General features: G+C 41.3%; 1 protein-coding gene across 3 annotated transcripts in view; it reads right to left on the bottom strand.

Moving 5' to 3' along the window:
• The window catches only part of KIF26A (kinesin family member 26A), a 134,804-nt gene that overhangs the window by 24,195 nt on the left and 95,903 nt on the right, over positions 1-14,706 (bottom strand). For all 3 annotated transcript variants that reach the window (XM_043516716.1, XM_038407528.2, XM_038407530.2), the window contains one exon: positions 12,095-12,278. In XM_043516716.1, the coding sequence (XP_043372651.1) occupies positions 12,095-12,278 (184 nt within the window). The remainder of the gene's footprint in view (positions 1-12,094; positions 12,279-14,706) is intronic.

Below are 14,706 nucleotides of genomic sequence, written 5' to 3'. Positions count from 1 at the left end.
TAATACTGCTGAGGTTTGAACGTTTCTAGTGGCTTCCTTTCTTTCTCTTGTCACTTTTTATAAAGTTGTTCTCTTCAGTGTCACTATAAGTCACTGAGTAGGAAAAAATGTTATAAGTTGGATATAAATATATATCTAGAGAGAGATGGTTTCAGTATTGGCAATGATTGGGAGGAGGAAGAAGAATGGGGGGGCGGGTTGTACCTCCATTTGATTTCTACAAACAAAACTAAAACAAAATACACACATAAAACACTATACATTCACATAACTCATATTTTTCTTTAAGCATGAAGCCTTCTGTATCATGCAAATCAAGTATCTTGTTAATTAACTGACTCTGTGATCTCGTGGGTTTTGAACACCATGGGTTAATATTAAACTGCTGAACTTTCCAAATTCATGTTTCTGCAGGAATCAGGAGGTCAGCAGAATCGCTGAAGGAAATCCTATTAAAATCAAAAGTGTTTGGGAAAAGAAGATGATAAATATATCCTGAATATGCCACAGGAGATGAAGAATTTAACAAACAAATAAATAAATAATTTGGAAAGCCCTGGAAATGGGTGGCATGAGGTCAGGGTGTGCCTGCCCCATGTACAACAATGAACAGGACTGTAAATGTCAGTGGTTAGGATAGGAGAAAGATTCACAGTAATCAGGAATTTGTTTTTTTCCTTTAACATTTATCTATTTGTCAGCCAACAGTAGGAGTCAGGGAAAAGAAAGGTTATCAAAGCAAACATCTGCAAGCTGAAATTCACTCACTTCTACCATCTAATGGCAAATGAAGTGGAAGGATGCTGAAGTGTGCAAAAAAAAAAAGTTTAAAAGGCTATTTTATGCATGTGCAGAACAGATTTAAGGGAGACTTGTAAGCAGACAAAGGCTAATGGCTGCTCAAAATTCAGGCTCCACAGAGTCAGAGAGAAACAACCCACCTGTGTAGATGACAATGCTAGCTCCCATAAAGCCCGATATACAGCCTTTCATATGAAAACATATTACAGAACATTTGAATGGTTATAGACAGTACACCCAAATGTTGCTCATGCTTTTGGGAGAGATAGGCATGAACCAAAATTCTAGGTTTGAACATTCTTGAACTTTGGGTGGATCAGAACCGGACTCATATTTTACAGTTCTGAACCAAAACATCCCTGAGTTTTGGGGGGAAGTCTGGAACTGGATCTGAATTTTGCAGTATGGGCCAATTTCAAAAGAGTAGGTTATATCCACATGTTAATCAGATCCACAGATACAGGGCCAGGTAGGGTCCCATCTACTCCTCTGTTCCCACTCTGTGCTGAGGAGTGCCTAAGTGAACTTTGTGTAGCTATGCATAATTCTCAGTACAGGTCTGTGCCTCAATGGCATGACTGAACCCACAGTGTGAAATAGGATACCAAGGTCACATTATGTAGCGAACAGTTACACATGAGGAATTAGGGAGGCTCTGGGAGTGTGGTTTGTTTGTTTTATGGCAGGTAGGAGAGTTATGAGTCTTAGACCAAATTGCAAAACGGAGTCTTGAGGCAGTTTCCAAAGAAAGCCAGGTTGGTTGTTTCAAGTGTAAAGGAAAAGGAATCTGCCACCTGCTTGAGGTGAAACAGGGAAGAAAAGCAGAAAGAAGCCCCACATTCAATAAACCCAAAAAATGGGCTGGAAAATAGAAGCAATGAGGTTGAACAGTGGGACAATTCAATGAAGTGTCCTGAAGCCTATCAGGGAGAGTCTGTCCTTGATTCCAGAATGCACAGGGATCCAAGAAAGAACTCTAAGGCAGTGTTCTGACTTCAAGGCTTTCCTTTGTGTTTGAAACAGACTGGAGCTGGAAGTTAGGCAGGATACAAAGGAAGGAATTATAGCAACTGAGACAAAGGAATGGTGGGTAAGAGTGGTCAAGATGGTGTTGAACATGGGAAATATTTCTACAGATTAACAGGCATGAAGAAAGAAAAAGTCAAGTCAAATCTCTAGGGTTTCTGAAAGTACAAGTAAATATGAGATTGGTGCCCTGGGTCAAGATGGAGATGGAGTTTTGTCTTAGGCTGCTCATCTTTGCAATCAGTAGGGTATATATTTTGGATGTTCTAAGTTGAAGGAAGATAGTTCAAAGCCACAAGCTGATGAGATATGAAGCTGGTAGAAATCGAAGATGAAGATGCATCAATGCAGGCATTTTCATCCCAATAGAAGTGATTTCCAAAGGTGAATTCAGGAAGAAAGGTGCCAACTGGGGAAAAGATGACAAAACCAACAACACACTCCCCTAAGGAGCATTATAACAGATAGATCTAATAGAAGAGAATTACCTACTGCCAGTCATGAAAATGGATCTTTAGACAGATAGGAAAGCGCAAAGGAGGAAGATATCCATGACTCCACTGAATTGTGCCACATGATCAAGCAAGATGGCAAGGCTGATTGAAATCAAAGAGGTACGAAAGATGGCCTTGTGGCTAAGACACAGAACTAGGAATGCTGGACTCCATTTCCAGGTCTGCCACAGACTTCAAGTGTGTCCTTAGGCAATGACTACAAAATATACAAGTCAGGAGAGAATGACGCCATTATTTTTCCAGATGACCAATAAGAGGTACCAAATATTTTACATGTTTAACCTTAGGGAGATGTACAAGGAAAGACAACGTTAATTCTCTGAATAACCAGTTTGCTCATTAGTAATGTGAATACTAAGGGAATTAAGACTGATTCAGCAAAATATTTACACACATGCATAACTTTACACATGTGCATAATCCCTTTGAAGTCAATGGATCTACCATATTGACATATTTAAAGTTATGCATGTGCTTCAGTGCTTTGTTGGACTGGAGCCTACAGAGATGTTGAGGTTAAAATTAAACAGAACAAGAAGAAAAAACAAGGAAGTATTTGCTAAAGAAGAATTATAATATTTTGGCATATGAGCTTGCAGGTCCAGTCCTTGCTATTAAAATGAGCTTTGAACATTTTATTAGTCTATATTTCAGGAATTATACTGGCATTATATACTGGAATCTATTCTAGAAATTTTGGTGATGCGCAGCATGATCACGGTATCATAATCCTTAAAATGAACAAGCAATTTGGTCTTTAGCAATAAACATTATTGTAGCATATTTGAACAGTCAATATAAATTCCCTGGGAACTTGCATTCATAACAGGCACTGCCCAGACAGGGAAGTTAATTTTGTTCAATGTTTTCAGAATGGTGGGTTATAGCAAATTAATAGAATAAAGTTATTTATATATACACCATTCTGAATTAAGATTTCTCACCGAGAAATTACACAAAATTCATTTTCATTACTAGCCGTTTTCCAATAAAAATTGCTTATTTCTCAACTACTGTGTAAATCAAATTACAAAAGTCTTAGTTCAGAGCCAATATTTTTCATGGATTTAATTGTAACTGACAGATATACAACCCTTACAAAATTGGTTTACTGTGGATAGTTTTTACAAGCCTTTCACATACTGCCACTACCATTATATAGCAAATTTATATGCAAAACTGCTATGCTAGCATAAACTATTTAGCTCCCTTGGGAGAACCTAAAAAAGCACTTCTATATTGTACTCTTTAGAAAATAGCCTCTATTAAGCAAGAATTGATTCTATATTCCCAGATGATACCACACAAAACTATTCCCTTTTTAAACACGGGAAAAAAGAAAGAAGTGTATTTTTATATAATTTTCTGCATTGTGTTTAATATGTTCCTTCAGCAGGGATCTGTGTGTCATGGGTTCTACAAAATTGCATACGTAAACTGAAGACTTTTTAGTAAGACATATGATGTATATTGGAAATAATACTTTAGTCATTAGGAACAAGCAGCAATAAAGATGGCAAAATTAAGTACCTATTTGTTATTCATCATCAAATTATTGTAAGAACAAGTGAGTGCTGTATACAGTACACTTAAAAGTCTGCATCATCTGTAAATCATGTTAGAGGTACCTTGACTATAGGCTGGGAAAAAAATATAAATGAAAGTAAATGTCTAAAGCAAATAAAAAGTGAAGGAAAATATGAATATGCCTTTCCAAGACACCAGTTTAGGAACTCAAATTCTCCCTCTTAATGCTCCATATCAATTGTCTCATGTGAAGGATTCTGTCATTCTAACATAAAAAAATTGACAAGATCTTTGGAAGAGACAAGCACTTAAAGTTGCTCTCGTAAGTGATGCAATATTATAAAGAGTGTGTTGAACAGAACCCGGGAAAAAACATTTTGCATGAAAAAGGCTTCCTACCACACTAAAGAAAAATAGCAAATTAGAATGCTATGCAGCAGCCACTGTAAAAAGGATGTCTTTTTAATACCACAACATGATAAATTATCTTAAGTAGCACATTAGTGTCAGAAATTGAGTATAATCTAACTTTTTTCCAGTGACAATATTAAATGGCTTTCAGACATCTTTCCCACTATTCTGACATTAAATTTAACAACACCCAATGAGACCACAAAAATGATTCAGTTAAAAGAATCATACTGCATAGGATCATTGCCTTTTAAGCAGGATTCAACTAAATGATTTGGACTCTGGTATTTTCGGCAGATTTATGGGTAAGAGATATAATTTGCGACATAACATTTTTCAGTAGTGAGTGAAGTTTTGTTCAGAATACAGTATGCCATTTGCAATGGGATTTTTTGTGCCTGGCAGGGGTAGATATTGCTTATTATACTAAACACAGGTCCCAAGCACTATCCTTGCGACAAAGTCCGTTGCCAACTGTGTTCGCATATCTATTCAGGGGACACCATCATAGGGCCTAATCACATCAGCCACACTATCAGAGGCTCGTTCACTTGCGCATCTACCAATGTGATATATGCCATCATGTGCCAGCAATGCCCCTCTGCCATCTACATTGGTCAAACTGGACAGTCTCTATGTAAAAGAATAAATGGACATAAATCAGACATCAAGAATTATAACATTCAAAAACCAGTTGGAGAACACTTCAATCTCTTTGGTCACTCGATTACAGACCTAAAAGTTGCAATTCTTCAACAAAAAAACTTCAAAAAACAGACTCCAACAAGAGACTGCTGAATTGGAATTAATTTGCAAACTGGATACAATTAACTTAGGCTTGAATAGAGACTGGGAGTGGATGGGTCATTACACAAAGTAAAACTATTTCCCCATGTTTATTCCACCCCCCCAGCTCCCACTGTTCCTCAGGCGTTCTTGTCAACTGCTGGAAATGGCCCACCTTGATTATCACTACAAAAGGTTTTCTCCCCTCCCCCACACCCCACCACTCCCCGCTCTCCTGCTGGTAATATCTCACCTTAAGTGATCACTCTCCTTACAGTGTGTATGTTAACACCCATTGTTTCATGTTCTCTATGTATATAAATCTTCCCACTGTATTTTCCACTGAATGCATCCAATGAAGTGAGCTGTAGCTAATGAAAGCTTATGCTCAAATAAATTTGTTAGTCTCCAAGGTGCCACAAGTACTCCTTTTCTTTTTGTGAATACAGACTAACACGGCTGCTACTCTGCAACAGGTCCCAAGGAAACCTTTCCATTATAACTTAAGAAAGGTTAAACTTTTCCTCCAACTGACATTATTAAAAATTCAAGCCACTTGTTAGCACCTATGGCATTGTTTAAAATTTTACACTATAGGTACAGAAACATATTGGGCCATCTATCTCTAAACAAAGGCTTAGATGTAAAATCAGGGATTTGCATTCTGGGGCAGATTCACATGCTCCAGCTGAAACTTTGATGAACAGGGAGAATACGTGGTTTTGGAATGGAACAAAAGATATTCCTAAGGCAATGTCTATGCTGCAGCTGGGGGCGTGCCCTCTAGACTGGGTAGACAGACATGCGCACTCTCTGCTCGACATAGCGCTTTAAAAATAGCAGTGTGGATGTTGCGGCATGGACAGCAGTTCAGGCTAGCTGCCAGTGGGTTGGGCTTATACTCAGGCAGCTGGCCCAAGTCACTGCCTGTGCCACAACGTCCACACGGCTATTAATAGTGGGCTAGGTTGAGCAGAGCTAGCATGTCGTTGTATCTGGGCTGGTTTCCCCTTAGAGAACACTGGAAACAATGAAGAAGACAAAATAGAAATTAAAATGCTTTTTAAAGTATTTGAAATTTGCTTTAATAAATAATTTACAAGAAGTACTATATTCAATCCATATATAGCCCACATGTTGCCATCAGCCCATAGCAGAACTCCCACTCATGTGAATAGGAGCAATGCAGTTGGGCTGAAAGCAAATTTCAACCTTTAGGCCAAATTCTCAACAGCAGCCTCTCATTCTGCACCTAAACTGAGCTAACACAGCTTACTCAGCACTCTGGGCTTCTCCCCTAATTCTCCATACACATATGCTCACATAAGATCAGTGGTTTTTGCTGAGCTCCCAGGGTTTGGGGAACCTCTCCCCACCTCCTGAAACTCCATCAAGCCAACCAGCAAAAGGACCCTGCTGGCCCATGAATGATGGGACCAAGCAATTAGATTCTACGATGTAATGACAGTGAGTAGAGAAAAACCTAAGGCCGACATTCAAGCTTCCATTAAGCAAATCACTTAAGCATGTGCTTAATTTAAGTCGCTGCTTAAGTCCCACTGACTGAAGCCTCAATTCAGGAAGCACCCCTATTCAGGATTACACATAAACACAAGCTTAACCATGAAGCCAATGAATGGGACTTAGCACCTACTTAAAGATAAGTACATGCTTAAGCACTTTGCTGAATTAAGGCCTCATCCACCAGGGATTTTCCATGCTAGGCATGACATAAAACATGGGTCAGTTTTGGAAATACACAATCAAACAAGGGTTTTAGAGTCCAGATGTTGAAATTAAATTATCTATTTTAAAAAATATTTAGCCATATTGGGGTACAGTACATTTTGCTGTAACAGTGGTAAATATGTTGATAATACTATGAACCATAACTACCTTTCCAGGACTCCTGCAACCCTCAACAGTTCTGAAATTTGAAAAGCTAACCTTTCTCCTAGCTCAATCACAGAGCTAAATTTCATCTGACAAGATCATTTAGAGATACATACACTTTGAGGGGGAGGGGGGCAGAAATTTTTGCAACTTGTAATATGTTTCTTTAGTTCTTTCTGTCCTTTATCAGAAGTATCTCGCAAGGAAAAGAATACTAAGAAAAAAATACAATGGATGACTGTCATTTAATTATTATATGCTTGATTCACAAAGAACATATGTTTAGATTCCGTGCTGTTCATAAGACCAAACCAGCTGATTCTTCTGAGTGTCTGCAGCAAAGAAGCAGATATGTTTTGTAATTATTAAAGTGTTTCTTCATAAATTATAGTCAACACCATTTCTTACACTGCAGCTCTCGTGGTGACTGCTAACAGGGCATCACAGTAGCAACACCTTGAACTGTGGTCACGCCTGACCTCATTAGCTATAGCAAGGTCAGGCATGGTCCACAGTGGGATGACATGCCTATAAAGAAAAACACAGGTGCTGCACAACTGATGTGGGCAAATCAGAATTAAAAATATTCTGGAATGGTGATAGAGGAACCTATGTTGATGTGTTTTGGATGAGACATAAAACCAAAGCCCTGGCTACTTGAGGTCACTGAAGGGCAGGGATGGTTTGGCCTGGACAAATTAGGTAATTACAATGGGTCAAATTTATCTCTGGTTTAGCCACAGTGACTTCATAATGGATGATCTGCCCCATTTTCCCTACCTTAAAATGTCCTCCTGTGGTTACAGCTGGAGAAACTAAGAATCACTTTGCCTCCTAAAAATCACTGGTTAATATCAGAAGTGCCAAATGGCAGCCATGTTCCGCCCTACAAGTAGCTGTAATTTTTATGCTAGTTGAATTAGCGTTCTATATTCACAGCAATATTTGCCTCTCCCCTTTGACCCACATATGCAGATTCCTACTGCACATTCTGAACACAGAACTCCCACTGAGGTCAGTGCTGAATATGATTTGTCTATACTATTACACGACTTAATATCAAAGCATTGGAAAATGTGCTGTATGGCAGAATATTGCACTGGAACCTGGGGGCAGTCACGGAACGTGGACTAGATGAGCTTGTAGGTCTGTTTTCCATCTCTAATTTTTGTGAGTCGATCTAAAATCAAAAGTTTTAGCCATGCTGTTTTCATTGAATCATGTAAATAAAGGGTCCAATCTTGAAAGCCCCTTCCACATAGAATTCCTATTAGCTTTCCATCAAAGACCACAATACAGATATTACAATTTAATACTACGTTGCTAACATTCTGATCATAGTATTATAGGGTTTCTAATAGTGCTGTTTTTTTTGTTTGTAAGGGAAACACAGGTTTTGCACATTACTTTCCCTAGTGAAAATTCACATTGGTCTGTTATATGACACTCCCCAGGGCAGAGAGTTGGCCTTTTCTGTACACGTCTGGCTTGTGTTTAAATTATCCAGTCTCAAATGCAAACATTTGGTTTTCAACTTACAGATGCATCTTATCCACTGTAGGTGGGATCTTGCAATGTATGGAGCACCTCCTGGAAGGTACTCAGCACCCTCAACAACCATTGAAGTTAAAGGAGTTAAAGGCAACTCAGTCAAGACTAAGCGTATGAAACAAAATAGCACCAAATTGGGAGTGAGGAAGGAAAGTGCTGCTCCAGCAGCTGCCTAACCCAAGGTAGCCACATATACAGAACCACAGCCAGCAATGAGGCCAGGCACACAGCTGACTCTGGAACCATCAAAGAAAGTAGGGAGCCTGCCACAAACACAGATGTTGGATGTTCCAGTAAGAAAAATACATGCCAGAGTCCAGCTTCTGCAAAGCATATCCTCTGTGTGAGCGAGCCATCTGGTATTATTCTCCAGACCACAAGAAAAAGCAGAAGTCAATGTTGAGCAGGAAGAGTATTAAGTACAATGATGGCAAGAGGAGACAGGATTCTTCAGTTAGCAGTGAAGTTATAGGCATCTGCCAACTTTCGTTGTTTGTTAACTGCATTGATATTTAAAGTAAAATGAGAGAGAAACAAATGGTTATTTATTCCCATTGCTGTCATCATCACCAGAAAACTCTATCAGCCTGAGGCTGTATCTGCCATCCACAAAGAGGTAGCAGGTGAAAGGGGAAAATATAAAGGAAGAGTTACAGCGCAATGGGATAAATGCCACTAAAGACTACTTGGCTCATTATCATTTTGATATGGAAGGGTGGAGATATAAACATCAAGTGTTATAGCACATACATGGGCTGATTCTTTTCCTCTGCCCAATGACTATTATCATTAAGTTAAATGAGGCATCCTTTATGCAGAATCATGATTTTTACAAGCAGCTAAGGTATTTTTGTTTTATTTTTTTTTAAAAAGTAGTTTTCCCAGTGAAGGACTGCTTTACAGCAACGCTTAAAGCAGTGGTCACCAACTGGTCGATCACAATCGACTGGTCGATCCTGGAGCCTCTGACAGTTGATCGCAATCTCCGGCCACTAAAAGTCCAGTGGTGCAGCGGGGCTAAGGCCGGCTCCCTGCCTGCCCTGGCCAGCACCCCCGAGGTCCCTGTGGTGGTGAGGAGAGGCAAGGGTCTTTGCGCGTTGCTCTTGCCTGCAAGCAGCACTGCTGCAGCTACCATTGGCCAGGAATGGGGGAACTGCAGCCAATGGGAGCTGCGGGGGCAGTGCCTGCAGAAAGGGGCAGCACACAGAGCCACATGCCCCCCCAGGGGCCACAGAGGCATGCTGGCCGCTTCCGGAAACAGCATGGGGCCGTGGCAGGCAGGGAGCGCTGACGAGGAGCCGCCCGAAGTAAGTGCCACCCAGCAGGAGTCTACACCCCTTCCTCACCCCAATGCCCAGCCCGGAGCCAGCACCCCATGCCCCGTCTTGCACCCCAAACCCTTCCTGCACCCCAAACCCCCTGCCCCATCTCTGAGCCCCCTCCCAGGGCCAGCACCTGTACCCCAACACTCTGTCCCAGCCTGAAGCCCCCTCCTGCATCCAAACGCCTTCCCAGAGCCCGGACCCTCTCCTGCCCCCCAAAACTCTGCCCCAGCCTGCACCCAAACTCCCTCCCAGAGCTTGCACCCCTCACCCCTCCTGCACCCCAACCCCTGCCCCAGGCTCAGCCCAAAGCCCCCTCCCACACTCCGAACCCCTCGGCCCTACCCATCCCCATCCCAGAGCCCGCACCCCATCCCACAGCCCAACCCCCTGCCCCAGCCCGTTGAAAGTGAGTGAGAGTGGGGGAGAGCGAGCAATGGAGGGGGGATGGTGTGAGTGGGGCGGGGCTTCATGGAATGGGCAGCATAGATCCTGGGTTGCACTTAAATTTTAAAAGTGACCTTGCACGTAAAAAGGTTGGAGACCACTGGCTTAAAGGGACACTGACTAAAAATCAAGGGCCAGAGAGACTGGTATAATTGCCTTCTGCATGACCAAGGTTTCTAAACCCAGGCCTTCAACCTCATACCATGGGACCCTTCCATTCAGCTAAAGGTGTAATTCCATGAGTAGGTAGCTGTAGCAGAATGTTATCTTTTAGAGTCTACAGTACCAGTTACTACAGGGGAATATGACACACTTTACCAGTGTGTTACATACTTCCCTTGTTAGAAGAAGCCCAAGATCCTAAATATTAGAGCTCAGTCTAGTTCTATGCAGAATGGTCCAGCTTTCTAGCAGGATCTGCTGTTTTCTATCAGGGTTTTTCCTCTTTGTTTAGTTGCCCCCTGCTCTGCTCCATTCTGCTTATGGACAGAAAAGTGATCTGTACAAGATTATCTTAGATGCAGGATTCCCCTGATATTTTACTGATCTGGAATCCTGTAAGTGATCATGAGTTATATTTGGATTATCTATTTGAGGATACTGGACAAAACAGAATTCCCATCAGCAAAATGAGTGGTCCTAGTTAATACTACCAGCTCCACCAAAAGGGATGGGAAGAAGGCAGGGCCATTGTCAGAGTTGGCCAGCTATGGAAGGGTGCACAGTCTGAAGCCCTGTAAGGTGAACAGAAACGGCTCCTGCAAGCATTTGTGAGCTCTAGGGACACCGTATTTTTATAAAACACAATATCTTGCAGAGCTCCCCCAAAGGCAACATAACTCTGTGCTATCCCTAACACAAGGATGTGGCTTAATGCCACAACTTAGCCCTAAGTCTGCAGGAGAAGAGGCAGACAGGGTAAATGGCATATGCTGCAAATGTTGCATGTAGAAACAGTCTCTTAAATTCTCCCTTCCCACAGCACTGACTCCCAGCTAAGAGGTACTAAACTACTGGCTAATTTATTGCATTCAAAAATTCATCTTCCAGCTTCTTATCAAATATATGAAAAAAAAAATCAGGGGAAGAAATCATATTCTCATTTGTAAATGTCCAGCCTCTTAAAAAACCTGTCTCATAGAATGGTAAAGCTACAGACATTTCACTTCCATTTAGCAAAAATACACTGGCAAAAACCTTTATCTCCTTCAACTCACTGATTTAACAGAATACAATACAACAGAGTATCATTTAAAAGTACTTAGGCAGACAATTTATTTATGTTAATGTTGAGTTGTATGGTTACTTGAGGTGCATTTTTAACTCTCCTCTGCAGGTTAGGTACTTTAGGTCCACCTTGAAATATTTATCTCTTGTAACTTATGTAAATAAGCATTCGGACACTGTAGCTTGTGCTTTTAACATGTCAGAAATATACATAAAACTCTAAATAATTGTCTTACGTTTTACCTGATTTTGTTTAAGTAAAATTAGTGCAAAATTGACAATTTAGCACTTTTAAAAGATGCCAGATTTCCATGGCTGGAGGCGGAAGGCCTGTTTCTCCTCTCACTTATTCCTTTTGTTTCACTTTTATGAAGTTGATACTTGTCCACTGGAATCTGGACAGAGACTACCAACTCATTTTTATAGGCCATCCAAGAGTCTACTCACAGTCACATCTAAACAGATGTGCAAGATTCTGTATCCCAGCACCATTCCCCTGAGCCACCTAATCTCTGCCTCTATGCTTTAAAATGTATGGCTCCTTAAAATTAGGTAGGAAATTGTAAAGAGACTGAGATCTCGAATTACCTTTCCAACGCCAGGGTTGTCCTTGATTTTTGACACTGCTCTCAAAAGGCATGGCGGTGCTGGGGGAGAGCATAACTGCAGTATGCCACTAAAGTTGGTGGCATAGACAGAGAAGTCGTGAGAGCGTGGCAGGGGCGGATGGTACTTCTTTCTCTTCGAGGACAGGTTAAGCTTCTGTGCTGCTCTGTATAAAGTAATATCAAGAAAGGACAATGTTACTCTGAGCTTAATGCAATTTAGAGCAGTAAAACAGATGTTCATTGTCATCACTGCCTGTTTAACAAATCAAGTCATTTCATTCTAATCAGATTTCATAAGGACACACCATCAGGAGACTAATTGAAGGAAATATGGGCAGAAATATGGTTGGCAAGATATTCATTTAATTTCTCCCCCAACAGAGTTACAATTATAGTCTTAACTTTTTTTCCCCAACAGCTTGGCAGATGAGTCCAAGACTGCTGAAATCTCACTGACATCATAAAAACCTAAAATCATCCCCTTGTCACTAGCAGGACCAGATGGCCTTTGCTGGTGATAACATTTATGAAAGTGATGTTTTGTGTGCTAACAAGTTACCCGATACAGAAAAATGACATTCAAATAGACTGCAAATCAGATGAGTGCAAGTCTCTCTACCATTGGCTGCATTGAAAACTATTAGATAAAAGAGAATCCCTTCAAGACAGATTTTTTCCCCCTTTAATTCCATTCTTCCTCATTAAAAGGAAAATCCGTTAAAGAGACATGCTTTAATGTGCCAAACAATGATCCTACTTTTGAAATGCAGAATTTCAAAACAAAAGATGAAGGAAAACATTTAAAACGTACAATTAAAATTGTAACTCTGTTCTTTGTGAGTAAGAATGGGATTAGAATCAAGGTTTCTGCTAATCCTTAATGATGGCACCAAGCAGGATATCAAGGAACCAAAATAAAACTTAGGCTCTGGAGTAAAACCCATATGTTCTAAAAATCAGCCTGTGAACTTAACACAAGAGATACATTCATGTGCATGTTCCACATGCCTAGGGAGTGAAATCCTAGTTCCACTGAAGTCACTGGGAGTTTTGCCACTGACTTCAGTGGCACTAGGATTTTACCCATTCTGCTCACCAGTTTTCCAGTATATCCACGGGCTGCAGATCTGAACACTTTTATATGAGTAAATCTCCCAACTTCACTGGCCAGATTTCCTGAATAAGGAGTGTGGATCTGACCCAGAGACAGTGGAGAGCACACAGAGACACATTCTGCAACAGTGCCAAGAGATGCTCAATTTAATGTCTGTACCCCTATTAAGATTAAAATAAGTAAAGACGCAATAAGTTATAGTTCTGACACCTTTGGGCCCAACCTTACAAACATTCCAACATTCCAGTTCTGAAGATGGATCATTCACTGGATTGGGCCCATTATACAAAAGCCTGTCACTCTAAATTCATTATTTTATGAGTACGAGACTAGTATTAATCATTTTATTGTTAATAGTTGTGACAAAGTTCCTCCTCTGCCTTGGTGGGTCCTGCGCTTATTGGCGGATTTGCTCGCCTCAGAGGTTCATGGCAGCCTTCAGTTTGGCCACTTTCGTTGCCCAAATCTGCCGTTCACTCAGTTAGCCTCATCACTGGCCAGCATGGGGAAAGGAAGAAGAACGATCCCTGCAGTCTCTGCTGATCCACCTAGTGGATCGGGGAACAGGCCAGAGACCTTCCCCTCTGGTGGAACCCAGAGTCCAGGTCAACTCCTCCAGTATCAAGTAGGGAGTTGGGGGGATGGAGGGAACCCGGGCTCGCCCTCTACTCCGGGTTCCAGCCCAAGGTCCTGTGGATTGCAGCTGTCTACAGTGGCTCCTGTAACAGCTGCAAGACAGCTACAACTTACTGGGATACTTCCTCATGGCCTTCTCCCAACACCTTCTTTATTCTCACCACAGGACCTTTCTCCTGATGTCTGATAATGCTTGTACTTCTCAGTCTTCCAGTAGTACACCTTCTCACTCTCAGCTTCTTGCGCCTCTTGCTCCCTGCTCCTCGCACACACACCACAAACTGAAGTGAGCTCCTTTTTAAACTCAGGTGCCCTGATTAGCCTGCCTTAATTGATTCTAGCAGCTTCTTGACTGGCTGCAGGTGTTCTAATCAGCCTGTCTGCCTTAATTGTTTCCAAAAAGTTCCTGATTGTTCTAAAACCTTCCCTGTTACCTTACTCAGGGAAAAGGGACCTACTTAACCTGAGGCTAATATATCTGCCTTCTGTCTCTCTCCTGTAGCCATCTGGCCCGACCCTGTCATATAATTTACACTTGTATCATACCTTTCATCCAAGGATCTCAAAAGTACTTTACAAATATTAGGTCTGGCAACACACCTATTAAGCAATAATTATTATACTTGTACAAATGGAGAAACTGAAGCAGAGAGAGGTTATGAAACAGATTGTGCCAAAGGGGGTGGCACATAACTGCCCTGTCCCAGGATTATCTCTGGAATATGGCACAAAGTTATACAGCTAGTCAGTAGCAGAGCCAGGAATTGGCATGCAGATCTCCTCGCTCTAAACAATAGATTGTGTTCTCTTACAGAGATCAGCACAATGACCAGTTGCATTTC

This window comes from Dermochelys coriacea, chromosome 6, assembly GCF_009764565.3.
Source record: "Dermochelys coriacea isolate rDerCor1 chromosome 6, rDerCor1.pri.v4, whole genome shotgun sequence".
Classification (NCBI taxonomy): domain Eukaryota; kingdom Metazoa; phylum Chordata; order Testudines; family Dermochelyidae; genus Dermochelys; species Dermochelys coriacea.
The sequence above is the reverse complement of the archived record's forward strand: the minus strand, read 5'-3'. Positions and strand labels throughout refer to the sequence as shown.